Genomic DNA, 27,729 nt, shown 5'->3' with positions numbered 1-27,729 from the left:
ATTTTCTAAAAATCAACTTTAATCTTATTCCAAAATACTATCCCCAAAAGTTGTCAGCAAGTTCAAAGAGTTGTTACGGGGGCTCCCCCTTCCCAAAGCTCACAGATGTCCTAGGAATCAGAGCAACACAGAGTGGGAGGGAGGGAAAGAAAACCCCAGCTGTGGCTCACTGGTTTACATTGGGTACCATGGACCTGCATGTCCCAGCTTGGCTCCCTGCAGTAGTGTTGGTGGCTTTGCTGCGTATCTGCCGTAGTCAACACACAGAGACCCTGTGTGCCAGATGTGCTCCCATGCTGGGGCCTCCTGCAGTCACCCCTGTGAGGTCCTGCCACCACCCTGCTACACGGCAGGCTGCACAGCAGTGCTCCTCAGAGGAACCTGTCTTCAGTTTGGAGTTCTTGCTCTCTGGGGGCTACATCTCCTTTCTCTCCTTCAAAGGCAATCAGCACCCCCTGTTCCTTCCTCCCAGCATCTGCTCACTCACCAGCATAATTTTTCCATTGAGTTTAAGATTTTACAGAAGATAGGAGGGGGCCACAGACTTAGCTACCTGGTTATTTGCTTAGAGTTGGGTATAAAGTGGAGGTGGGAATCACAGAGAACGAAATACAAATTAATGTCAAAAATTATTCTGGCATGTAGCTTTTCATCTCCTGTGAATAGTTCAATTTAGAAATTAAAAAACTGAAAAATATTCCCATCCAGTGGGAGTGAATCAGGTGAAGTTCTACCCCTCTACCTGGTTTTTGATGGCTGTTTTTTCACCAACCACTAGATGTCACATTAAAAAACAAAACAAAACAAAACAAAACAAAAATCCCAAAGCAACCCCAAGTGTGAGCCATCCTTCTCAGGGTCAGCACACCATGTTTGTAAATATTTTGCTTTTCAGAATGGAAGGTTCAGGATAATTTTAGCCCATTAGTGTTTTTTCCCCTTAAGAACAATATTTTAAAACTGGTGGCATATTAAAAGAAAAATGTACGAAGTAGTGATATTGAACTGATGCTGAGAGAATGCATTATTTCAAAATGACTTATATCCACCAAAATGTCTGCCTAGCTTTTCTGATTCACATTGTTCTAACTATAACATTTATAGACACTTCTGGGCAGGTTCAATGTAAAAATCAAAGTTGACTTAATTCCTGGCTTCTGATCCAAGAGGCCAACAGTGAACTCATACATCATTGATGGGAACTTTCTGACTTCTGTCAATCCCACTGTAACCTCCCAATGGTTTCACCTTGCCCGCTGCCTAGAGAGAACTGATTTATCAAGACGGGGAATTGCAATGGAGAAAGAGTAATTCATGCAGAGCTGGCTGTGCGAGAGACCGGAGTTTTATTATTACTCAAGTCAGTCTCCCTGAGCATTTGAGGATCAGAGTTTTTAAAGATAATTTGGCGGGTATAGGGGCTTGGGAAGTGGGGAGCAGGTTGGAGATGGAATCATAAGGGGTTGAAGTGAGATTTTCTTGCTGTTTTCTGTTCCTGTAGGTGATGGCGGAACTGGTTTGGCTAGATTACTGGTCTGGGTGGTGTCAGCTGATCCATCAAGTGTGGGGGTCTGCAGAATATCTCAAGCACTGATCTTAGGTTTTACAAAAGTGATGTTACCTCCAGGAGCAATTTGGGGAGGTTCAGACTCTTGGAGCCAGAGGCTGCATGACCCCTCAACTGTAGTTTCTTTTCTTTTTTTTTCTGAGACGAAGTCTCGCTCTGTTGCCCAGGCTGGAGAGCAGTGGTGCGATCTCAGCTCACTGCAACCTCCACCTCCCAGGTTCAAGCAATTCTCCTGCCTCAGCATCCTGAGTAGCTGGGATTACAGGCACCTGCCATCATGCCCAGCTAATTTTTGTATTTTTGTAGAGATGAGGTTTCACCATGTTGACCAGGGTTGTCTTGAACTCCTGACCTCAGGTGATCCACCCACCTGGGCCTCCCAAAGTGCTGGGATTACAGGCATGAGCCACTGTGCCCGGCCAATTTCTAATCTTGTAGCTAATTTGTTAGTCCTGCAAAGGCAGACTGGTCCCCAGGCAAGAAGGGGGTCTTTTTGGGAAAGGGCTGTTATAAATTTTGTTTCAGAGTCAAACCATGAACTGAATTCCTTCCCAAAGTTAGTTCGGCCTATGCCTAGGAATGAACAAGGACAGCTTAAGGGTTAGAGACAAGATAGATTTGGTAAGGTCTGATTTCTTTCACTGTCATAATTTCCTCAGTTATAATTTTGCAAAGGTGGTTTCACCACAGGGGCGAGGAAGGCGAGATCGCTCCACAGAGAAAACCCAGAGAGGGCTGCCCTCCATGGACTGACCCCTCTGCTCATGAAACAAAGAATCAAAGTGAACAAATTTGAGGGCCATGTTTCACGGGGGCCTTTTCTGTGCCAGATGTTTCACACATACGTCATCTCACAGTGCTCAGGGCAGTCGTGAATACTAGAAATAATTACACATTCCTATTTTGCAAAAGTGAAAACTGAGAAAAGTTGAATAAGGTTTCCAGGGTCACAGAGCTGAGTGGTGGAGCCAGGCTTCAAGGCCTGTCCACTGTTGACTGATTTGCTCATTGACTTTTGGTGGGACTGCGTTCAGATAGTGCTCTTCACTTCATTGCCTCCCTCTGTGACTTTAACTCTCATTTTCATAGACTTTCTGCTTTGAGTCAGAACCTGAAGCCAAAACCCTAAACACAGAAGTCTCCTCTGGTCAGGTGACCCCCATCAGTCCGCCTGGAAACAGGAAGAGCCTCGTAGCAGCCCTCTAGAGACTGGTTGGGCCCGGTCCTCAGAGTCTGATGACACCTGTTTGGGAACAGCCCAGTGTTTAGGTGGGACGAAGAATTTCTGGGCACCAAGCCATGGCTGGGTGAGAGAAAGGACCTGCTGCAGGTTTGTGCCGGGTGTTTACCTCATGTCACTTGATGGGTTCCTGTAGCTGGAGGTTTTGAGAAGTGAATGTGCAAAGTAAACCCATTCATCACCTGCTTGGGGGCAGGAGGGGCTCGTGGGGTGACAGGTGGCCTCTGTGGGCAGTGTTCTCTTACTCCAGACTAATTGGGTCCATTTTGGCTTCTTTAGCAACATCATAGGGTAGAAATATGATGACGTTAGCTCAAGGAATTTCTCTGGGGCTGGATGAGGAGAACAAATACAATCCTTCCTTAAGAGAAGTGATTTGTTTTGTTTCACTTCCTAAAATTTCAGCCCAGCGTAGTGAGAAACCCATGAGATTTTAAGCCAGAGCTGGATTAGAGTCCCAGGAATGCCTCCTCATCCCAGGTGAAGCCACAGAGGCTCTAAAGGGTTTGGGAACTTGCCCCAGCTCCCCCAGCTGGTGGGAGGCAGAGTCCAAATTTAATCCAGTTGCCCCCTCTTCTTACTAGAGCAGAGACTTGCCTGGGCCCTGAGCACAGTGAGACATTTGTCCTGTACCTTTTGGGCACTTATTCAGCCATATTAGCATGTAAGTGGAAATTAAAGAAGAGCTGATGATGGAAGGGAGAGAGGAGAAGGAAGAAAAGAAGCTAGAGATAGAAAGCCTTGAGTTGGGGTCTCCGTGCTGCCCCTCCCCAGCCTTGGCTCTTTCTTGCTCTCCATTCTGAGTATGGAAGAACAATTTATCAAAACTTATGTTTGGTAGGAGAAAAATGCTGACACCATCTCTTGTAGGTCTAGGGAGTTAGGAAACATACACCACATGAAATGCCTAAAAATCAGGAATGTAAAAATGTCTTTCCAGGTAATAAACCTTTACTCATGTTCTACCATGTGCAATAACCCACCAATGTCCAAACCATGAAGTGATATGGGAGGACCCTACTGACGACCTCCTCAGTCCTGGGCGCACCATGGACATTCCCTCTTTCAATCTTCCCAGCTGCTCCAAGAGGCAGATCCTATTGTTTCCAAGTCACACATGGGAAGACTGAGGCTCCAGGAGGGTGAGTGACTTGGGTCTTGCAGGCCTGGAAGGAGCTGGGCCTTTTGAAGGATTCCTTGAGGGTATGAAGAAAGATACCCTTGGGTAAAAGATACTTGGCTTGAGTAAAAAATCACAGAAGGCGGCAAGCTTAACCAAAATCAAGTTTCAGGAAGTTGGCTGCTGTTGCCTGCTGGGTTTCCTGGAGTTTCCATGTCTTAGCCAGTCCCTCTTTTTTCATTCATTGGCCTGGCTGTTTTGTTTTCTTTTTAACATGGTGATTCCTCAGGGACCCCATAGTCTTGAATTCCCATGGCTGGTACAGATTGTGCTGGGCATGTGCACAGCTTGTTAATGGAGAATTTGGCAGGGCGTGCCCTTGCCCTTGTCCCTCTGCACATCAGTCACCCCCACGTGCAGGGCCCAGCTCTCATGGGCAAGAAGGGAAGTGCATGGAATATGTGTTGGTGAGTGAGTCATTGTCTTTTTCCTGTATGGAAGATGCAAGTAATAGTCAACGCCAATATTGATACCAGATCCAATACAGAGTTTCATCTCACAGCTTTGAATGCCTATAATGTGCTACACCTTTGGCTAGGATATAAGTTAATTCCGAGAAGTAGGTTTTATTATTCCCATCATATAATTGAAGACACATATAATCTAAGAGGTTAGGGAACTTACCCATGGTCCCCAGCTTGTGGGCAGCAGAGCCTAAATTCAAGTTCAGCTGCCCTGACTCTAAGTCAGTGTCCGTCTTAGAGCAGAAACCTGCCTTTGGCCCCAAGCGCAGTAAAGCATTTGTCTTGTACCTTTGGGGTACTATTCCATTCATCTGCTGCCCCTGGAAACTCTGCAGAGAAACCTGGTGTCTTTGAATTGGCCTGTTTGGCTCTTTGGAGATTATTCAATTTGCCTGAGCAGGTAGATGGATAGACAGCATGTAACCTGCTATGCCCTTTTCCTTGGCTGCAGGACAGTCCCTGAGAGGGCTGGTCTCTGCCTCTTTTGGACACATTGTCAGGAGTAATGAGGATATTTGGTTCTGCTCCCAGAGATAAAATGTGGCCATGCAAGTCAGAGAGCACCAGGCAGAACGCTTGCTGGTGTCTGGTTGGCTGGGAGCAGCCCCCTCTTCTGGTGTTTAGCCTCACTAGGTTTGGACAATTGAAGTGATTGTGAACTTGAGTGGCTGCCTGCTGCCTAAGAGATAGCCACCACTTCTGTTTCATGATTGCTTAATAATTATAGTAGTAGTAGTAATAATAACAATAATAGCAATAATAATGGTAAACACTCAGAATAATTACAAGGTGCCAGGCATTGTTTTAAGCATTTTGTAAATATTAAGTCATTTAAATTTTCACAACAACATTTAAAAGTAGGTACAATCATTATCTACCCATTTTTGTAGAGGATACTGAGGCACAAATAAGCCACATAATTTGCCCATGGTCAAACAGTAAATGAGGGAGCCAGGATTTGAATTCATGGAGTTGGTTCCTGGAACATCATTTAAACATCAGTTAGTCTTCATTGCGCCTTTGCTCTGTTCCAAGGACAGGCTTAGCTTTGGAATAGAGGTGAATAAAGATGAACGTGACGCAGGAAGCCAGGGCAATTTTTGGGCAGCACCACAGAAGTTGCCATTCCCCTTTCTCATTTGTTTTTTTTCTCCTTTCTCTGTCTAACTTCTTCAAAAATCTTATATTTACTTGTTCATCGTCTCAATCTTTCCTCATTTCTTGCACTGGTGTCTAGTCACTAATCATCAAACTTTGGTTGAGAGGCTTATCTGTGAGATCCTTGAGGTCAGAAACTGTGTGTCTGATAATCCTAGCAGCTGCCTGATGCATGAAATATGCTGGGCATATGCTTGTGGAATGCAGGGAGCAATGGATGGACAGATGGACTGATGAATTTCATCCCTGCTTCCCCGGGATCAACCTCAAAATGACCTTTTCTGGGGGCCTGCTCAAAGAAGGTAGAGACAAAACAAGAAGCTGAAACTAGGAGACTGGATTGGAGGTTGAAACAGTGGCACCCTATTATTGATTTGGAGTTCACAGAGCATTTTAATATAGCTTGTATTTAATCTTCATAATGATGCATATTGTAGGTAGAATAGATGTTATTGCCTCTGTCTTACAGATGAGGAAACTGGGGCCAACAGAAGAGGTGACTTGCCCAAGGCCACATTACTCTCTATTCAGTAATTCTCCCACTACTCCATGGGACTGATCAGACCCAGAGCAGGGTGGGGGAACCTGGTGAACAGCTGAGAAATCCTGTGGCCAGATGAGGCTGAGTGGGCAACAGGAATCTGTTGGCTAGGCTGGCAGAGATGTTGGCAGAAGGAACTTGCTGCTTCTGGCGGAAAAACAGGCTCTCAGGGGAGCTGGCTGCCATTAGGCCCTTGCACTTATGCTTTGGAGGAAGGGGAGCTGGGGTGCGAATTCCAGGGCTTTGCCACCATACAACTGGCTCGGATGCCTGATTGCCTCCCTCTTGGGCCTACTACTCCAGTCACCTGATAGGACAGTGACACTTCCAGGGCTGCAGTGGGAGCCCCTGGTTTGTGGCTCCAAACAGGATGTTTATGCTAAACTTTTAGAAAACTCCATCAAACAAGCTGTTAATGTCATCTATGCACTTCAGAAAAAACTTCTGGGAGACATCTGTTTGCTAAAGTTCATATGTTCACATCCCCGAGGATTAATTTTTTTTGTGTGAAGCTTGCCTTAGGTGAAGTGGCAAAACACACTGGAACTAGTTCAGGCAATTCCTGTGAAATGCTTTCTGATTTCCTTCCCTGATCTCCTTGCCCTGTGTAACACTCTGCTTCAGTCTTTGAGCAGCTCTAACCTCCTGAATGGTTTCTCCACTTTTAAGCTTCATACTCTGCTCCCCCTGCACACAGTTGCTGCAGTGCTTTATCCAAAACACATGTGGGATTGTGTCACTTCTCTACTTAGACATTCGATGTGTCCTCTTTCCCTCATGAGGAATTTCTCACCATAGTCCACCAGCCCTTTCTGTATCTGCACAAGTATCTGCACCAGCCTCTGCCACTCCTGACCATGCATGCTTAACTCTGGGTACACCACAGGATGAGCTAGTAATGTCCAAGCTTGCCACCTATTGTTCTGCCTCTGTACTTTTCTTTCTATTTGGGGTGTCCTTTCTCTTCCTTCTATGTATTTTCAAGGCCCATCACAAATGTACCCTCCTTGGTGAAGCTTTCCAAACCTTTTGTTTCCTTGCATGCAGGACAAATATCCTTTTCTCTTTGGCTTCCATGACCTTTCGTAATATGTCTAATGTGATACTTAGTGCAGTGCATCGTAGTTGCTCCTGAGATGTTCTCAGGGACAGAATTGGGGTCTGTTCAAATGTGTTTAGTCCCCAGTGCCCAGTGTAAAACTATGGCTCCATCTAATGTTTCATGATTAAATGATCCTGAAGCCAGAGGCCAAGTGTTTCTGATGCACTCTCAAGTTAAAAAGTTTGAGTGTGGCCTAGCCACATGCAAACTGAGGTCTATGCAAATCCAAAGCCCAGGCTCCTTCCCCTCCCCTGCGTCTGCTGCTCTCTCAGTGAGAGAGGGAAGGATGTGGGACAGGACCCCACTGGCAGAGAAATAAATCCAGGCGGTTTATCTTGGTGTCTCCCATCTGAGAGGCCTTGACTCCCATGAACTCATTAATGCTCTTAAGAGCTTTGCAAAGTGACGTCAGCCACCCTGGGTTCACGCGCTGGGCCCTTACTAGCCTCTGGGACCTCTTGTTATCAATGTGGGTGATTTCCAAAACAGAGACTTGGGTTTCTGAGCTCTTCTGGGAATACTTTGGCAATGGGGAAAGGTTCATGTTTCATCTAACTTAGGCTGGCTGCGTTTGGCAGATTCCTAAGAAGAAAGGAAAAACGTTTGTTTGATTTTTTGCAAGTCAGATTTAAGGGCATGAACTGGACTTTCTGGGGCAGCCATTGTCTACTGAGTGAATTTGGGTGGGGTCTGGGGGAATTGGGAGAGGGGTGCTTGTTGGAAGCATAGAGTTGATTGCAAGGTCTTAGACCCCTGAGTAGTGCAGCCCTTCTTGGAGTGGAGTATAACTCCTTGGTAGCAGGGGTTTCTGAGATCTCCTCTGCCTTCTCCTCTCTCACTTGGGCATGTGTGTACACATTCATATACACACATGCATATACACATACATGACACACACACACACACAAAAGCATACACACTTACTCTGCATCGATTTCCCCAAGTTGGTGCTGTCTCTGATGAATAGTAGAGAAAATGTTATAATCTCTTGCTCTTCATTATCTACCTAGAAAACTGCATTTATTTATTGCTTTTGGAATATGATGACATCAGTGAAGGAAGATATCGGGCTTTCTGGCTACATTTTAAAGTTATGGAGGAAAAGGGAGAGGGTTGTTTTCCTGCTCTCTCAGGAGGTCTGATAGAGGAGAGTTGTGCTTTTTCCACCAGGGCCAACACACAAAGTTCTGTACCTTCTCATGAATGTGCAGGGGACTTGTTTCCTGGACCTGTCAGTTCCAGTGAGGTCATAGTAGCAAGTCAAATGTCATTGGCCTTGGTCCTCACCTGCATAACATAGGACCTCCAGCTCCCTCAGAGTCTCATCCTGTTGTTTCTAGAGGTATCCATGGAGGAGTGTCATATGGACAGAACTACTCTTTTGTTCTCTTTCACCTGCAACAATGCGCCAACAATAACCTGTCCTCAAATGTACTCTTGGAGTCTAGCCCAGTCCAGATCCTCTGATACGCCCCGTATCACCTCATTTCATTGTTTCAGTGGTGCATGAGGCCCTTTGGGATTCACTGTCCCTGTCCTGCCTTCTTCCATTTCCCTCATTCCCATGCATTTTCTCAGTAGTGAGCTGCCTACGTTTTCCAAATGCATCATGCTGATCCCTCTCCCTAGGATGGTGTTCTCAGGCTTATCTCCTAGGAAAATCCCTTTTCCTACTTTAAAAGTGAATCAGTCACTGATCTCTGATCAAATTCTCTGATCTCTGTCCTCTGACCTTAGAGTGGACACTCCCTTTCCTGGGCTCTGCTTATACGTGTGTGTCTGTGTATTGTGTTTGTTGTGCAGCAGCGCCCTTTATTGTTTATACATCATCTCCCCATGTCTGTAACCTCCATATCTAGCTCAATGCCTGGCACATTGCTTATGCCACAGAAATATTCATTTGAATTAGACTGAAATCATCTTGGCTTTCCCTGAATCCTCTCTTTCCCCAGCTGCATAAACTCAATTGTCTCCTAAAAGTAATCAGGACCCTTTGGAAATCCATCCATTTAAGAGAGATGAGAGAGCAGTGAAAAGAACAGGCTATTCTAAGCAGATTCTCTTTCTACCTCTGGGGATTCATTCATTGTGAGACATTTGCTTGAAGAATGGCAGCTGTATTCTCTGGAAGGCGCGTAAGGCTGTTGGAGCATTGTGGGGTTTCGGTAAAGGCCAGTAGAGCTGTGAATGGCATAGAAAGGCTATTTACAGAAGCAACAAAAAAGATCTTGTTATAAGGTCACCAATAAGGTGGTGTTTAATAAGGACTGTGTTTAAATAAGGCTTCAGGGAGTCTGGATTCACTGTTTTTGGAAATGTGAATTCTACTTCTGGGGATGACCTTAAATTTCCACTTTATAATAGATGTTGATGCCTACTTCATAGGTTGTCACGAGTATTAAATATTGTTCTTTCTAAGATACATGATCTCTCACTAAGACATCTCCAATAGCCCCAATTGCCCCTCCCACCCCAAATCCATTCTCCATTCAGCAGCCAGAATGATCTTTGAAAAACACAACTCTGAATTTGCTACGCCTATGCTTAGAACCCTTTGATGGCTTCCTGTCCACTATGCTACTCAAAGTATGGTCTCAAGAGCTGGTGTGTGAGCTGTTTGTTATGGTTAGGCCATGAGAAGGGACACAAATAGAGGTCAAGCTTTTAAAAACTTTTACAGTAACTGGTAGAATAATTTTATATGTGTTAAAACTAGTGGTAAAACATTTGGGCTCATATTTTGTATGTCTTTTAATTTCAATTTTCTAGTAACTCATTTTTATTGTATTTCACAAAAGTGTCAGTCCTTGACACGTTGCAAATACATAGTTTGAGCAGCACTGGGCTGCGAGGCCTGAGGACTCTGGCCCTGCCTTCCTGGATTGATTTTTTAGTTCTCTCCCACCCTCCTCTGTGCTGCAGCCACAGTGGCCTCCTCAAACATTCATTCTCCTTCCATATGGACCTGTGCAAATGCTGTTCCCTCTGCCTGAATGCCTCCTCCTTGCCTGCCCTTGCTGTGGATTTAATTCTTGCTTATCATTCAGGTCTCAGCTCACAGTTAGTTTCTCAAAAAAGTATCCCTTTCCCCCCAGACTGGACAGTTATATGCTCTCCTTGCACCTGGTTCTTCTCCTTCATAATATTTTACAAAATCATCAACAAATAATTAATTGTATGATTTGTTGTTAAAGCCCATCTTCCTACTAGAATATATGTTCCATGAGGGAAGATATTGTGACTGCCTTGTGGTTTGTGCCTTATAGTCCCGGGATCTTGCGCAGTGCTGGGCACAGAGCAGATGGTCAGGAAGTAGTTACTGAGTGAGCAAATGAAGACTGTTTTGGAAAATATGTTTGTGCATTGTTTATATACTTATATTAGGGAGGAGTTGACTAAAAGTAGGCAAGTCAGAGAGGAGGAGACATAAGTGATCTTGTAATATACAATTAGATTATTGGTCCCTGAATAATTGAAATTTGCATAAAATATTCATAACCACTAAGTATCCTGGCTCTATAGAGAGGTGCAAAATGGAACCCTCCCTGGAGATATTCAGGGTTGTCCATCAGTTGGGTCATCTTTACAACCCCAGGGGGAGATCTGATTGATACTGTCAGACCAGATCTCACCTAAAAGGACCTCACTGTGGCTGGACCTGAGTGTGAGGAGGGGAATAGCAGGTGACACCCTGGGCTGATGACCATGGCCAACCTTTGTCAGCAATCATAAGGAGTTTGGACTTAGCTTTAAAAGCAAGGGGGAGCTACAAAGGTTTAAGGGCAGACATGGTGGAAAATGGAGAATGGAGAAAGAGCAAAGGGTTATGAACATTTCAATGAGATGTTTATTATTCATGGATGATATTCAGTGTGTGTATTATTCTCCTCTGAGCCAGGCACTGTGCAGGTGCAGGGGTTGTGTGAGGGGGCAGGGTGGGGAGAGACAACTCTTGAGGCAGGAGAGCAGGTAGGAAATGGTGACAGCAATCCAGAGAAGATGCATGGTGGCTGGAACAGGGACTAGGATCATCCTGGAAGTGGTGGCTGGAAAGGCGCAGACAGGCTAGAGGCGGAATTGACAGGACTTGGTAATGGAATTGATTTGGAAGGCGAGGGAAAAGGAGTGAAGGATGACGAAGGTGCCTGGTCTGGAAAACTGGGTAGATCATGGTGCCCTTGCCTGAGTTGCAGCTGTAGGCCACTTATGCTATGTTTAGAGTGGGCCACCCCAGCTTCAAACGTGCAGGTCAAAGTAGGGTGGGAGAGGACATGACAGGCCTAGTCCTGGGCTGCCGGATTCAGGTCTAGGTCTGCCTGGACTGTGGATACCCCGGTGGCAGGTGAGCAAATGTGGGAGTGTATCCAGCTGGTAGAGGCTGGGGACAAAGGCCAGGGAACAGGGATAGCGTGACAGGGAATCTGTTGCCACAGTTTAAAGAAGTTAGCATTAGCCTTGTGTGTGTGTGTGTGTGTGTGCGCGCGCGCTTGTGCTTGTGCACGCTCGCATGTGTATGTTGATAATCCGTCATTTTCTTTATCTGCATTATGCTTCACTAGAGCTCCTGACTTAATCCGGCTTGACTTGTACAAATGTCGCCATCTGGCACTAGATTATGCGCCTTTTCAATCAGAAGAAGCAGAATGATTCCATTCAGAAATGCAAGCCCATGACAGGATGCCTTTGCGGTGTGTTACAGCCAAACCTGAACTTGTAATCAGACTTTGAGGTATTTCCTTTTAGTAAAAAGCTTATTTGGGTTAACTATGAAACAGATTTCATGCAGCAAAAGGTCTCATAGTTTGAAAGGCTTTACTCTGCCCCAAATCATTAAAATGAACCCAAGGTCACTGGGTGTGCTTATGGTGGGGCTGTGGGCTGTTGCTTCTGAGCTGAGTGGTAAGAGGATGTGGCTACAGCATTATCAGTGATTGTCATAAAACATTTTATTTATAGTCCTCACGACATTAGAGAGACGGCACTGACGTGTGATTTCATAGAAAGTGTATTAGGTAGGGAATTAGAGCCGACAGCAGGGTTTCTCAAAGTGTGGTTTGTGGACCACCTGGATCAGAATAGCCTGGGAAGGGAGCCAGGGGTCTGATTCAATTGGTCTGAGATGGACCCAATAAACTCCATTTTTAACAGGCTCCCTCCCCAGGTGATTCTGATGCGCACCTAATTTGAGAATTGCTCCTCAAAGCCCATGTTTTTGAGTCAGACAGACCTCTGGCTCGAGCTCTGCTGCCTAATGGCTGTGTGTGTGACCCAGGGTCTCCTTTTCCTGTCATTCTCATATGTGTCATCTATAAAATGGGGATAGTAGCACTGTCTACCCCAGAGGCAGGGGGATGTGAGGATTCAATAAAGTGCTTAACACAGTGCTTGGCAGGCAGGCAGTGTCTAATAAATGGGAGCTCTTGTGTCATTACTCAGCTTCTGACAGGCCAGCTGACCTAGGGCAGCTCATTTGTCTTAATACAGAGCTATAGATTGAAACATGCTCTGCATATGGTGGAGTGGCAGCCTGTGCACATTTGACTTAGGAAAAGTTAACTGTATATCCTGAATTTTTCTCTCTTTTATATAATTTAAAGGGAAATGCAAATTTAAAATGTATATTTTGTATTTATATTCTTTATTTGATACTCTACCTTATTGCATGGACTATACAATTGAATTAAGGGATTTTCAAAGGTAACCCTTGAGCACATGTGATTTTTGCCTCGTGAACTAACTTTAGAACCTCACCCCCACAGAAGGTATGACTCCACTATACTTAAGACGTGATGATTGACTTATTTTTGTGCCTTAATTTTTTTTATCTGCAAAATTGAAATAATGACATCTCCTGGGCTGTGGAGTGGATATGTGAGATAGCATTTGTGAAAGGCATTTAGTTCTTAAAAATAAAAAGTTTTAAATCAGTCCAAAGAAGAATTGACAAAAATAGTCACCAGTGTGGTGGGATGGCTCTTCAAGATCAACTCTCAGAAATAGATTTTGGGTGTCCTTTGTCCTCTTGCTACAGGCATGAACAGCCTTTTTACTGAGTTAGCCTGGTGTTTAAGAGGGCATCTCCTCCCTCAGTGTCCCATGCAATCGCTGAGGGGACACCCTTGTTTCCAGCACTGATGCCATATCCCTGATCCAAGTGAAGGTTGGACCTTACTGCTCAGCAGGTCCTCTAAGGAGCAGTTAGATGCCTGCTTCTGCTTGCGTTTACCACCTTAAGGAAAAAACACCACCAAGTAGTTCTCCCAGACATATTTTGTAGCATTTAGAAGCACCACCTGCAGTGACATGATCTAGGTTGTTTGGCTAAGAATTGATTGCAGAACCTTAGAATCTTGGAAAGGAATTTTTATGCCCTGATTGAACCCATTCCATAGCACCCTTCTTGTCCAGACTCTGCCTGAACACTGCCAGCTGTGAAGGGTACCTTGTTATGCCCCCAAGGCCACCCACTCCTTCCTGATACCTTTGACCACTGAACATCTTTATAGTGGTCCTGGATTTTGACTCCCAAGAGCTCCTGTTCACCAGCATCTTAGGGAATATGTCTAGTCCCTCTTCTACATGACAGCCCTTCATACACCTGAAGACTATGGACACTTCTCTTCCTTGCCATAAACAACTCCCCTGATACCCCTACCCAACATGTCTCATGTCTGGTCTTCCCATACACAGCAGCATTCACGTACAAAGCAAAAAACAAAAGGAAGCTCTTCACAAAGTCTTCTCTCCAGATGTTTTCTTTTCCAAGTGTTGCTGACATTTTTCCTCATCAGTGTGATTAGAAGTGAATTATAGTGCAGCATCTGGGTCAGAGAGCATTTGTTGCAACAGAGGGTCCTGGCATGTCTACTTGATGAGAGATAATAATGGTTCTTTGCAGAGGTTGTACTTTTCCTGTTATAAATCATACCCATCCTTCTAGGTCTCTGCAGAGCTCACCTCCTCGGGAGGACTTCTGTCAGTCTGTGTCCCCCTTGGTCACCCCTGGCTTTGTATTTGTGTAATTCAGTGGGTAGTCTTTCTTCCAAGTTCTGGGAAATCCCTTCTGGGACTGAAACAAGCTGCTATTTCAATTTTGCCTGCTACATTTTAATTCCCTATTTCATGTTTATCTCTTGAGTCCCCTGTTAGGTTATAAACCCATTCAAGGCTGGGAATCTGGCTTGTATACCTAAGTATTTATAATCCAGTGAATTTCACATTCTTGGTGCACGTTCTTTGAAGAGGATTTGGTCTTCTCCTCCACTCTAAATTCTTTCCCTTGAGGACTTCGCTCATTGCAGTGAATTCTGTCTGGAGTCCCCCATTGTTTCTATCAAACTCTGAACTTATATATCCCGCTGCCAACTGGACCTCTCTACTTAGATGCCCCACAGGGACCTCAAACCCAACATGTATAATATTAAATAATTATCTTTACACCCTCATCTGAGCTGCCCAAGCCTACTCTGAATGGCAACATGTCTTACTTCAAACAGCCATCCTGTGCTCCTGCCCACATAGTATATTGTTACTTACTGAGTTGAGTCAATTTCACTTTGGAAGTGTTTATGAAATCCATTCCTTCCTTTCCATCGTTATTGCTATGCCTCCCTGGAGGCCCTCACTACTACCATAGTCTAGTACAGATGCCCATTGTGCTAGTACTATGTACTAGTCTGTACATAGTACAGACTTATGATGGGGTTATGTCCTGATAAAACCATTGTAAGTTGAAAATGCATTTAATATATCTAACCTACTCAACATCATAGCCTGGCCTACCTTGAACAGGTTCAGAACACTTATACTAGCATATAGTTGGGCAAAATCATCTAAACCAAAGCCTATTTTATAAAACAGTGTTGAGTATCTCATGTTATTTATTGAATACTGTACTAAAAGTGAGAAACAGAATGATTATATGGGTACTTGAAATACAGTTTCTATTAACTCCCTACACTTTTGCAGCATTGAAAAATTGTAAGTCGAACAATTGTAAGTTGAGCCATTATAAGTTGGGGACTGTCTGTACTCACCATGTCACTTGTCTTTTCTTCTTCCAGGCCAAGTTTTATCCCATTGCTTCAGTGGGCTTACTATGGCCCACCCATCACCTTTGGGATAACATTAATTCATTGCCTTAACAAATGATTCTTGAGAGAATTTGCCATGTATCATTCCCTATCCTGGGCATTGAGGACACAGCAATGCATAAGACAGGAGCCCTTACCCTCATACAGACAGACAATAAATAAAAAAATTTGAGTTTGGCCAAGAAGCCCTAGGCTCCCAAGACCTGGTCTGTGGCCACTGCTTCATTTCGCACAAAACCTCTCTAGTCATTTCCAAACATGCCATGTTCATGAACTCTTCTTGGCCTTTGCGTATGCTGACACCTTTCTTCATTTGTTAAAATCCTACTCCTCCTTTATAGGTTCAAGTGTCATCTTTTCTGTGGAGCCATTCTTGATTCTCCCAGTGTTATTCACTCCTTCTGGATTTCCACAGCACTAATTTATGTACTTACAGTATTGACCCTATAAGGTTATGATGATCTGTTAGCATGACTTCTGTCCCACTGAATGCTTCTTGAAGGCAGACTGTATTTTATTTATCCCTTCAGCCTCAGTGCATAGTATTGTGCTTGACACAGAGAAAGCACTCAATACATTTAATTCAAAATTATAGCCACCATTTATTATCATCTTACATGCTATGTATTGTGATAGGATGTTATTAACATGAGTTATTTTGTTCTCATAACAGTCTTACAAGGTAGGTACTATTATTAAACCCATTTATATCTGAGGAAACATAGCTGAGGTCACACAGCTGATATTTAGGAGAGCCAGTGTTTGAACTTGTATCTGTTGGACTCCAGAGCCTCTGTTCTTCATGAACATGCTTCCCTGCTTGCAATAAATATTTTTTAAATGTGTCAGTAAAGAACATCATAGGGATTACAGATTTCCATGTTCTCACATTCTGTGTAGGCTCACTTTTGCTAAGTGCTTCTTCTCTGTGTTCTAAGAAGATTCCAAATACATAAACATTGACCAGCCATGGCCAGTAGCTAGTTAGGGCTGTGTTCGCTGTGGCAGTGTCTGATCTTCTGGGCTTTCTTGAAATTACCTAGTTGGCTTGGGGGTAGGAGAATACACATCTGCCCCCTGCTACTGCCTCCTACCTGCCTCCAATGGGGCAGAGCTCTTCTTTGTCATAAGCATAAGAGTCAGTGCCTGATTGCTATGTTCTGCATGTTTATGGCCCCTCAAAATTCATACGTTGAATGGCCAGGAATGGTGGCTCACGCCTGTAATCCCAGCACTTTGTGGGGCCAAGGCAAGAGGATTGCTCAAGCCCAGGAATTTGAGACCAGCCTGGGAAACATAGTGAAACCTTGTTTCTACTAAAAATAAAAAAATTAGCTGGGAGTGGAGGTGTACATCTGTGGTCCCAGCTACTCAGGAGGCTGGGGCGTGAGGACTGCTTAAGTCCAGGAGTTCGAGGCTTCAGTGAGCTCTGATTGCACCATGTACTCTAATCTGGGTGACAGAGCAAGACTCTGTCTCAAAAAAAAAAAAAAAAAAAAGAAAAAGAAAAGAAAAGAAAAGAAAATTCACTTATTGAAATCCTAACCAAGGTGTTACTATTAGAAGGTGGGGCCTTTGGGAGCTGATTGGATAAGTAGGGCACAGTCTTTGTGGTTGAGATTAGTGACCTTACAAAAGAGACCCCAGAGCGCTTGCTAGTCCCTTCCGCCATGTGAGGACACAGCAAGAAGGCACTGTCTGTAAACCAGAAAGTGGGCCCTCCCCAGATGCTGAATCTGCCAGTGCCTTGATTTTGGACTTCCCAGTATCCAGAACTATGAGAGTTAAATCTCTGTTGTTTGTGAGACACCTAGTTTATGTTATTTTGTTAGAGCAACCCAGACAGACTAAGATGCTGATACACCTGGGAGAGAAAACATAGGGCCATAAACTGCTCAATAAGCTGTGGTTGGCTTGTCTTAGGTCTTCTCTGGAGAGCAGAAGACAGGATAGTAGAGGAGGGGAAGGTGGCGAAAGGGGAAGCAGAACGAGGATTGGGCTGGAGAAGGGACAGAAAATGGCATTAGAGAGCAAAGCTCACAGAAATGAATTCTGCTTCTTTAGAAATTGCCTTAGGATCAGCTTTGGGCAATCAGTGAGCTAATTGTATTGCTTAGTTCTTTTATAGATGCAAGATATCTCAGGATTGGAGGGCATTTTAGGGGTTTTGTTGTTCAGCTAAAGATAAACAAAGAGAAGGGCTGTCTGCCTGCTTGGGTTGACGGGATGGCAGTGCTAGGATAGGGTTACCATGGCTCCCACAAATTTATTTAGTTACAATGAGAAGTTGAACTTCCAAGGGGACTAGGACACCGTGTTGCTGTGGGTGCATTTTCTCCCTGGGAAGTGCCCTTGGCATAGGAAAGAGCATGGCCTTGGGGGTCCCTCAGACATTGTCCTAGGTCCTACCCAACCACACACCGGTTATGAAGGCCTGGCCCAGTCACATCACCTCCCAGAACCTCAGCTTCCTCGTTTCTAAAACAAGGACCAATGTGCCTGCCTAGCTGGGCCTTCCCAGGGACTCTGGGAGCTGACACGGTTTGAGCACCCAGTACCGCTCTGACAGGCAGTGTGCTCACCAACTGTTTAGTGGGCAGCTGGGCAGGCTCTGGTGGCTCATGACACCCTCTGAGCCCCATCTTTGAGGACAACATGTAGGGCAGTGATGTCCAGGAGAATATCACTTTCATAGTTGTATGAGAAAAGTCACATATGTTTTAAAAACACCATGCATCAGGTTTCTTTACAGCGGAACATCACGAGCTTTTATTGTCAATGTGCATGGTATAGCTCTGTGATGGGGAGATGTGTGGAGGCTTTTTCAGCATTATCTGACAGGGTGTTCTTCCTTCATGGACCATCTCATGGCACTGGTGTTGTACAGAACACTCATTGGAAAGCCGTGCCCAAGATTGAGAGAGCCATTGATTAGGTGGAAATAATAAGTACCCACAAAGGAAAAAGATCCAAAGTGAATTCCTTTTTCTATGTTCAATGTCACAGACGCCTCTTCTTTAAATGCTGCTTCAGTGCAGGACTGGCTAGGTCAGGGCAGTTGGTTCTGGAATACTGAGAGTGCTTGAAAGGCCAGCTTTCATGTGTGATTTTGGCTGCATGGCCTTTAGGTACACTGAGTTTTAAGATTTAAGAATCTGGGCTCTTCTTTCTTGTTATCCAGCACCTACTAATTGTCCCAGGGCCAACAACTACATCCCCAACTACCTCTATCCTCCTTCCTTGGGCCCTATGTGGCCACTTTTACATGTCCTGCCCTCTTCTTTTCTCCCATCTCTGTATGAAGGGAAAACACAGCATTAGTTCATTCATTCATTCCACAAATCAGGTGTGGGGTGCTGCCGTCATTTCTGGCTTTTAGGCCTCTTCCTCCTACAATTCCATCATGTGTCAGAATGTAGAAGGAACTCACTGAGAGCAGCATGTGATGTTATCTTGTCTTGGTAGAGGAAGCGTATCTCATAGTAGCTTTTGTAAAATCTGTCTCCTTGGAAACTCACTGACATGTAAACCTTCATCTTGAAAGGCTTTTGATACGTGCTTCATTCTTTCTACAGCCAGTTCAGAAACTCCTGTGTCTAAGTGTCCTTCGTATCAGGAACGCCCACATTCTCTTGTCCTCTTACTGCACTGATTTGCTACTAAGGGCTCAACAGTATTTGCTCTTCATAACTATCTTCAAATGCAGATATTATTATACTCCACCTTTACATGCAGAGAAACTAAATTCTGGAAATATGACTTCTCCCAGGAAAAGAGGCAGGATTTAAATCCAGGCCTGCCTGACCTACCTCTGACTGCGGGTCACTGGAATGACTCTTCCAGATCCCACTATCACCACCTCCGACTCCAACCATGATCTTCCTGATATCTTGACTTTTCTCCAGGTCTGTGTGATGGAAGCACTACTTCGTTTTGTGATGTCTGGTGTGCAGTTTGAACCATTTTAAGTCTACCTAGATCCAGTCCTATGACAGGTGGGTTGAGGAGAGTATGAATAATTGAAAACCACAGATAATTTTCACCTCCCATTTTAACCATTGTCATCAGCTTCCTCCCTCTCACAAACATCACCCCAAGCTGCTGATCTCTAAGGGCTCAAAGGACTAATTTGAGTGTTCCCCATTCTTCCTGCCTTGTAAACAGTATGTGCACCAGCCCAGGAAGACTGAAACCCCCTAGTTATGGAGGGACCTCTTCAGTGCTCATTTGTAGAAATCTCTGTCTCTGAACCATTTTCCTAAATAATAAACCATGCATATGTTCATTGTGCAAGAGTGTGTAGTACCTGTGTGATCTAGGCAAGACCCACTCTCCCTCCTTACTCTCTCCCACTTACCATCCTAATCTGCCAAAGAGACTGTCTGTCCCTGGGTGTCCACCAGGAGTAACTCATTTGTGTCAGGCACCCCAGCAAGCCCAAAGTCATCCATCACCATCTCCTGGACACGTGTCCCTTGTATCTCTTGTATCCTTAATCTGATTGTACTGTATCCTTCAATCTCTCTCTTTTCCTTATTCCCCTAAACTTTCCACAGGGCCTTGTACAACTCTCATTCTCTCATCGACAAAATCCCTTGTGTCCTCAACATTTTCACTGAATGGCCACTTTACCCTTTTGCTTCAACTAAAACTGGGTTGTCTTTGGAGGACACTATTTCCACTGGCAGTTTTATTCTCCCATGGCCCCCAAGCCCAGAGGCTCATAGATGAGCTTCTCCCTTCTCATGGCTGCTTTGGGCCATCATTCTTGCATCCTCCTTAGAAGCCCCCACAGCTCTTTTAAAGCTCCTGCCACCAGTCTCTGCCACCCACCACCCCTCTTTGTTATGGTTACCTATATGCTACCTCCAATTGTTCCTCGAAGACATTTGCACCCAGGCCACCATTTTTGTCATAGTTTTTGGTGATTTTGATTTACCAAACAGACAATCCTCCCAATACCCTTCTCTTTTCATTAACTGACTTCCTCACCTTGAATGATCTTGCCTTCTTAGCTACTTGCTTCCATGGACATACCCTAGGCTTTTACCAATAATTGCATCCCTTCCAATAACCCCATTAGCAACATCTCATTGACTACTCCTTTCTTTGCTCCCAGCTCATTCCTTCTAGATGCCCACCTTCAACAATTGTTCAACCTCCTGGGAACTCCGAATTCTTGAACCTATCTTCATTGTCCATCAGCCCTATCAGACTCTAAGTTCCCTCCTTACCCATTTTGTTTTCATGGGCTACCATTACAATCACTCCCTTGCATACCTTTTCAACTCTCTCTCCCCTCTATTTGCTTGGCAAACCCCAAATCCAGGTAAACCATGCTTACTGTCTCATTTAAAAATTCATGACCACAAATCTTATAATGGATCCTTGTGCTATCTGGCAAATCTTGGTCAGTGCATTCTCCCACTCTGAGAGACAACTATTTTATATTTTCAAAATTTGCCCACTCTTCCCATTCTCTGCTGATGTCCTTGATTCTTATCCCCCTGAGAAGGTAGAAGCAATCAGAAGAGAACTTCCACATGCTCCCCTTGCTGTATCTCCCACCCTCCCTGCATCTGCACTCACATACTCTGCATTTGTTTCCATCACTTGCTGTGTCTACCCATCTCCTCTCTGTGGATACAGCAGATAGGTGGTGGCTGAGGCTAGCATCCTTACTGGTGCAATGGATCCTATCTTCTCTCACCTTCTCAGGAACTTTGCTTGCAAGTGCTGCCCCTCCACTGCATGACTGATTATTCCTTTTCCACTGGATTATTCTTACCCACATGCATATATGCTCTAATGGCCTCCATTTTTAAAAAGAAACCATGTATTGACATAACCGTCTCCTCTAGTGATTGCCCCATTTCTTAGATATCTTTTGTAGAAAAATTTCTTAACATAATTTTTTTTACATGGAGAGTCAGTTTTCTCTCTTCAGTCTACACCAGTCCTGCACCCCACCACAACTCCAGTGGCATTGCTTTTGTCAGGATCACCCATGACCTCCACATTGGCCAAATCCAGAAGCCATCATATTTGACACCCTGCAGCATTTGACGTGGTTGGCCACTCCCTCCTTCTTAAAACATCTTCTTCACTTGGGTATGAGGTACAAGTCTTGGTTCTTCTTCAGTGGAGGCTCCTTCTAGGTTGGCTGTGCTGCCTCAAGGTTAATTCCTTGGGTGGCTTCTCTATCTACATTTATGTTGTAAGTGAGCTAATTCAGTCCATGGCTTAAATACCAGCTGCAGGCTGACTGCTGTAGCCTGAACTTTTCCCCTGAACTCCAGGCTCATGTATCTAATTGCCTCTTTGATGCCACCATTTGGAATTCTAATAGGACTCTCAGACAGAACATAGCTAAACCAAATTGGTCCGGCCCTCTCCCCCAACTTGCCCTTCCTCCAGTCTTTTCTACTCAGTTAATGGCATCTCCGTTCTTGCAGTTGCTCAGGCCAATGCTTTACAGTCATCCTTGACCTGCCTCTTTCCTCATACTGCATATCCAACCCAACCACAGATTCTGTTGTCCCACCCATAATCCTGAAGTGGATCATGTCTCACCACCTTCAGCTCTCCTTTTTGACCAAATCGCTATTTTCTCTTGACTGAATCTTGTATTAGCCTCCCAAGTGGTCTCCCTGCTTCCACCCACCAATTCTTAAAGATTCTTGCCACAGCAGCCAGAATGACCCTTTAAAAACATGTCAGGTCATATCCCTGCTCTGCTCCAAACCCTCTGGTGGCCTTCTATGGTCTGCAGGGCCCCATCTTGTCTTGTTCCTAGCTCTCTCATTCAGCTCCAGACACAAGAGTCCTCACCGTTTTTAGTAAAATTTTTGCCCCTTACTGTCTCTCCTCCCTCTCCTAAATCCCTGCATTCTTTTCACCACTCAGATGTTTCTGTGTCAGAGACTTTGTTGACCACACTGTTTAAAATAATACTTTCCTCCTCTCTATACACTTAACCCTGCTTTATTTTTTATCATAGTAAACAACACCACCTGACATATTAAATATGTATCTGTTTTCTGCCTTTCCTCTTGTAAGCTCTGCAAAATCTGGGACTTACCATTTTGTTCACTGTTGAATCCCTAGCACATGGAAGAGTGCCTAGCATATAGTAAGCCCTCAGTTAATATTTGTAGAATGGAGGCATGTATGTCTTATATTTAATCCAGATAATCATTCATTACCATAAACTGTTCTTTAAAAATTATGAAATATTTTATATCCACAAAGTACAGTGAATAATAAATGTGCATACACCTACCCTCCACCCAGTTAAAGGAATAAAAGGTAACTCTCAGAATGGGCTAGCTTATGCTGCCGTAACAAACAGCTTTCACATGTAAGTGGCTTAAAACAAACAAACAACAAAAAATCCACACAAACCTCTAACTCATGGTGCATGCCTATACATGGGGTGGCAGGGGGCCCAATTCAGGATCCAGGCTGACAGCATCGTTGTCAGTCACTGAGAGATTGTGACAAAAGGAAAGAGAGATGCTGAACTGCATGCTGGCTCTTAAAGGTTTCCACCTACAAGTGACATCTCTGCATACATTTCCTTGGCAGAAGCAAATCACATATACTTGCCTAGCTTAAAGGTGTGAGGAAGAACAATCCTACCATGTGCCTAAAAGGAGTGGAACCTAAATGTTTGTGAATGGTTCTAGTGATTGTCACAATTACAAATATAGTCAGAGCTCTCTGTGACCTCCTTTCTGGTCTCATTTCTTTCCCTGTCCTCTAAAGAACATTGCTATACTTAATTTGATGCTATTTCATTGTGGTTTTAGTTTTTCATTTTCCTGATTATTAGTAAAGTAAAGTTGAGCATTTAAAAAAGCTTATTATCCATTTTAGTTTCCACTTTTGTGAGTTGCCTGTTTATCTACTTTATCTAATTTTAAAAAGTATTACATTATTTGTTGCTTTGTATTGACTTACAGGGTTCTTTTTGTATTTTGTATACTAGTATTTTGTTGGTTATGAATATATTCTTCTGCTCTCTGGTTTGTATTGCACTTTGTTTATGGATTTTCTTTTTTAAAGAAACAGAGTCTCCTTCTGTCTTTTGGGCTGGAGTGCAGTAGTGCAATCATAGCTCACTGCAACCCAGAACTCCTAGGTTAAGCAATCCTCTCATCTCAGCCTCCTGAGTAGCTAGTATTATGAGCATACACCATCACGCTTGGCTATATATATACTTTTTCTAGAGACAGGGTCTCACTCTGTCACCCATATTAGAGTGCAGTGGCACAATCATGACTCACTGCAGACTCAACTCCTGAGCTGAGCACAAGCGATCCTTCCACCTCAGCCTTGTTTTTAAAATGTTTTGTGAAGATAGGGTTTTGCTACATTGCTCAGGCTGGTCTCAAACCCCTGGCCTCAAGCAATTCTGCTGCCTTGGCCTCCCCAAGTGCTGGTATTACAGGCATGAGCTACTATGCCCAGTCTGCTTATCTTCTGAAACAGATGTTTTAAAACACTTTGTTGTTGCTTGTCAATCCTTTCCTTTATGGTCTGAGTCCTTTCATACCCTGAGGAAATAACATTTCCCAGTTCATGTTTAGGTCTTTATTCTTCCTGAATTGAAAGATGTAAATGGTGTGAATTAGGACTTTATTTTTCCCCAATATGGATAACTAACAGTTCCAGCATCTACTAATTTGTAACTTGTTTTGTATCAAGTTTTCATATAGCAAACATTTTAGAACTCTATTTCATTCCATTAGTCTGTCTACTCCTGGGCCAATAAAAACATTGTCTTAATGGTTTCATAATTAAGTGCTAATATCTGATAGAATGAACATTATCCTTCCTCCCACCTCTGTTTTTCAAGATTGCTTTGGCTATATTTGGACCATTGTTCTGCCTTACAAATTTTAGAACAACTTGTCAAGTTCCATGAAAAACCTTGTTGGAATTTTGATTTATTTATTCAACAGCAGTTATATCTCACTTATTATATGTCAGGCACTGTTCTAAATGCTTTACAAACACTTAGTTAAAATATATAACTTTATTTGGAGAGAACTGACATCTTTATGCTGTTGTCTTCCTATTCATGAAGAGGATCAATATCTGACCTTCTTTACTATCTTTTAATAAAATTTTATAAGTTTCTTCATAATGGTTTTGATGCATTAGCTAGATTTATTCCTTGGCACTTTATAAATTCGTATTGCCATTGTAGAAGATGTCATTTGAAAAGTTATACTTTCTAATTGTACATTGGTGGTGTAAAGGAACACAATATAGATTTTTGTTATTAGCCTTAGATCCAGCAACTTTGCTTAACTCTCTTATTAATTCTAATGATTTGTCTGTGGATTGTCTTGGATTTCCTAGGTAAAAATTATAGCCTTTGGCCAGGTGTGGTGGTTTACGCCTGCAATCCCAGCACTTTGGGAGGCCGAGGTGGGCAGATCACCTGAGATCGGGAGTTCAAGACTAGCCTGACCAACATGGAGAAACCCCATCTCTACTAAAAATACAAAATTAGCCGGGCATGGTGGCACATGCCTGTAATCCCAGCTACTCAGGAGGCTGAGGCAGGAGAATTGCTTGAACCCGGGAGGCGGAGGCTGCGGTGAACCGAGATCGTGCCATTGCACTCCAGCCTGGGCAACAAGAGCGAGACTCTGTCTAAAAAAAAAAAAAAAAAAAAAGTATATATATATATATACAGAGCCAAGTGCAGATAGTGGCTATCCTTATTTCATTATTGACCTTAAAGGGAATTCTCATGTTCACCTCTTAGAAGAATGCTTGGTAGGTGTCTAGTAGATTCTCTTGATCAGAAGTTTTCTCCTATTTTTAGTTTGCTGAGAGTGTTTTTGCCTCAAATTTTATTTTTTAAATTAATGTAGAATTATTTTTGGCATACAGTTCAGTAAGTTTTAACATATTTAAATTCATGCGTGTACCACCAGAGTAAGAGTATGGAGTAGTTCCATTACCCAAAAGAAACTCCATTGTGTAATCCTTTTATAATCAAACTCCCTCCCAATCCCTAGCCCGTGGCAACTACAGATCTGTTCTCTGACATTATAATTTTATTATTTTTAAGAATATTACATGAATAGCCGAGATGGGTGGATCATGAGGTCAGGAGATCGAGACCATCCTGGCTAACACTGTGAAACCCTGTCTCTACTAAAAATACAAAAAAATTAGCCGGGCGTGGTGGTAGGCGCCTATAGTCCCAGATACTCGGGAGGCTGAGGCAGGAAAATGGCGTGAACCTGGGCGGTAGAACTTGCAGTGAGCCGAGATCGCGCCACTGCACTCCAGCCTGGGCGACAGAGCGAGACTCCATCTTAAAAAAAAAAAAAAAAAGAATATTACATGAATAGATTCATGCAGTATGTAACCTTTTGAGACTGACTGTTTTTTGACTCAGAATAATGCCTACAAGATCCATTTCAGATGTTGCATGTATCAGAAGCTTTCTCCTTTGTATGGTTGAGTAGTAGTATTCCACTGTATGGGTATACCACAGTTTGTTCATCTATTCACCCACTGAAGGGCATTTGGGTTGTTTCCAGTTTTTGGTGATTATGAATAGAGCTGCCATAAACGTTTGTGTACAGCTTTTTGTGTGATTATAAATTTTCATTTCTTTAGGATAAAAACTTGTATTAGGTGGATGTTTAACTTTATAAGAAACTGTAAAGCTGTTTTCCAGAGTGGCTGTACTATTTTGCATTCTTAATAGCAGGATTTGAGAATTCCAGTTGCTCAGTATTGTCACCAGCACTTGATATCATCAAAATTTTTAATCTTAGCCATCCTATATAGCCTGAGATACAGAGTAGTATCGCACGGTGGTTTTAATTGGCATTTCCTTAATAGATAATGATGTTTAACATCTTTTTATGTGCTTTTTTTGACCACTGTGTATCTTCTATGTAAAATGTCTAAATCTTTTGTCCAGCTTTAATTAGGGTCAAATGTTTTCTTCCTATTGAGTTTTGAGAATTTTTAATGTATTCTGAATACAAGTATTTTGTCATATATGTCATTTGCAAATATTTTCTCCCAGGCTATAGCTTGTCTTTTCATCCTGTTAACAGTTTATTTTGCAAAGCAACATCTTAAATTTTGATGCAGTCTAGTTTATTTTTTTCTTTTATGGATCTTACTTTTGTTGTCATATTAAGAACACTAAGAATTGAGTCTTCCAATACATGAATGTGGTATGTCTCTCATTTATTTAGGTGGTCTTTAAAGATTTTAAAATAGATTTTATATCTTATATTTAGATCTATGATCTATTTTGAATTGATTTGTTTATAATGTATGAGGTCTAGGTCTAGGTTAATTTTTTTTTGGTATATGGATGTTCAATTATTCCAACATCATTTTTGGGACAGACTATTCTTCCTCCATTAAAGTGCTTTGCAATTGTCAAAAATCAATTGGCCATATTTGTGTGAGTCTTTTTCTGGACTTTCTATTCTGTTCTGTTGATTATTTGTCTATCCCTTTGTTAATACCATACTGTCTTGATTACTGTAGCTTAAGTCTTAAAATAAGGTAGTATGAGCCCTACAACTTTATTCTTCTTTAAAATCATTTTGGCTATTTTAGTTCACTTGCCATTCCACATACATTTCAAAATCAGCTTGCATATATTTACCAAGATTTATGTTAGAAGTTGATCAGAATTGTGTTATATCAGTAGGTCAGTTTATGGATAATTGATGTCTTTACCATATTCAGTCTTCCAACCCTGGACCACAATATGTCTCTCCTTTTATTTATGTCTTCTTTGGTTTCTTCAACAGTATTTTATAGTTCTCAGCACTCAAATCCTGTATATGTTTCACTAGATGTTTATGTATTTCATGGGGAGGGAGTGTATTGTAAATGGTATTGTTTTTGAAATTTTAGTTTCCAATTGTCCATTGTTAGTATATAGAAAAATTATTTTTTTGTGTGTGTTGATCTTAGATCCTCTGACCTTACTAAACTTGCTCATTAGTTCTAGGAGTTTTTTTTTGTAGATTCCTTGGATTTTCTACATAGACAATCATGTAACTTATGAATAAGACCAGTTTTAATTTTTCTTTCTAATATGCTTGACCTCTCTCTATCTCTCTCTTCTTTCCTTCATCCCCCACTTTCTCTCTCTTTTCTTGCCTTACTGCACTGGCTAGGACTTCCAATATGATGTTGAATAGGCGTGGTGAGTGGACATTTTCCTTTATTCCCTTATTGGGAATAAGGGAAAACATTGTCTTTCACTCTTTAAGTATGATTTTAGCTGTAGGTTTTTTGTTGATTGCCTTTATCAGGGCAAGGATGCACCTTTCTGTTCCTAGTTTGCTGAAAGTTTTCATCATGAACAGATGTTGAATT

At 42.9% G+C, this 27,729-nt stretch overlaps 1 protein-coding gene across 7 annotated transcripts in view; it reads left to right on the top strand.

The window, feature by feature from the left end:
- The window catches only part of PDE1C (phosphodiesterase 1C), a 593,630-nt gene that overhangs the window by 37,118 nt on the left and 528,783 nt on the right, over positions 1-27,729 (top strand). The window contains exons 2-3 of one of the 7 annotated variants that reach the window (XM_063815292.1): positions 2,657-2,897; positions 3,748-3,949. The exons of the other annotated variants lie outside the window; for them this stretch is intronic. Of the exons in view, the coding sequence (XP_063671362.1) occupies positions 3,925-3,949 (25 nt within the window). The 5' untranslated portion in view covers positions 2,657-2,897; positions 3,748-3,924. The remainder of the gene's footprint in view (positions 1-2,656; positions 2,898-3,747; positions 3,950-27,729) is intronic. 7 annotated transcript variants of the gene reach the window in all.

Source organism: Pan troglodytes, chromosome 6, assembly GCF_028858775.2.
Source record: "Pan troglodytes isolate AG18354 chromosome 6, NHGRI_mPanTro3-v2.0_pri, whole genome shotgun sequence".
Taxonomy (NCBI): domain Eukaryota; kingdom Metazoa; phylum Chordata; class Mammalia; order Primates; family Hominidae; genus Pan; species Pan troglodytes.
The sequence above is the reverse complement of the archived record's forward strand: the minus strand, read 5'-3'. Positions and strand labels throughout refer to the sequence as shown.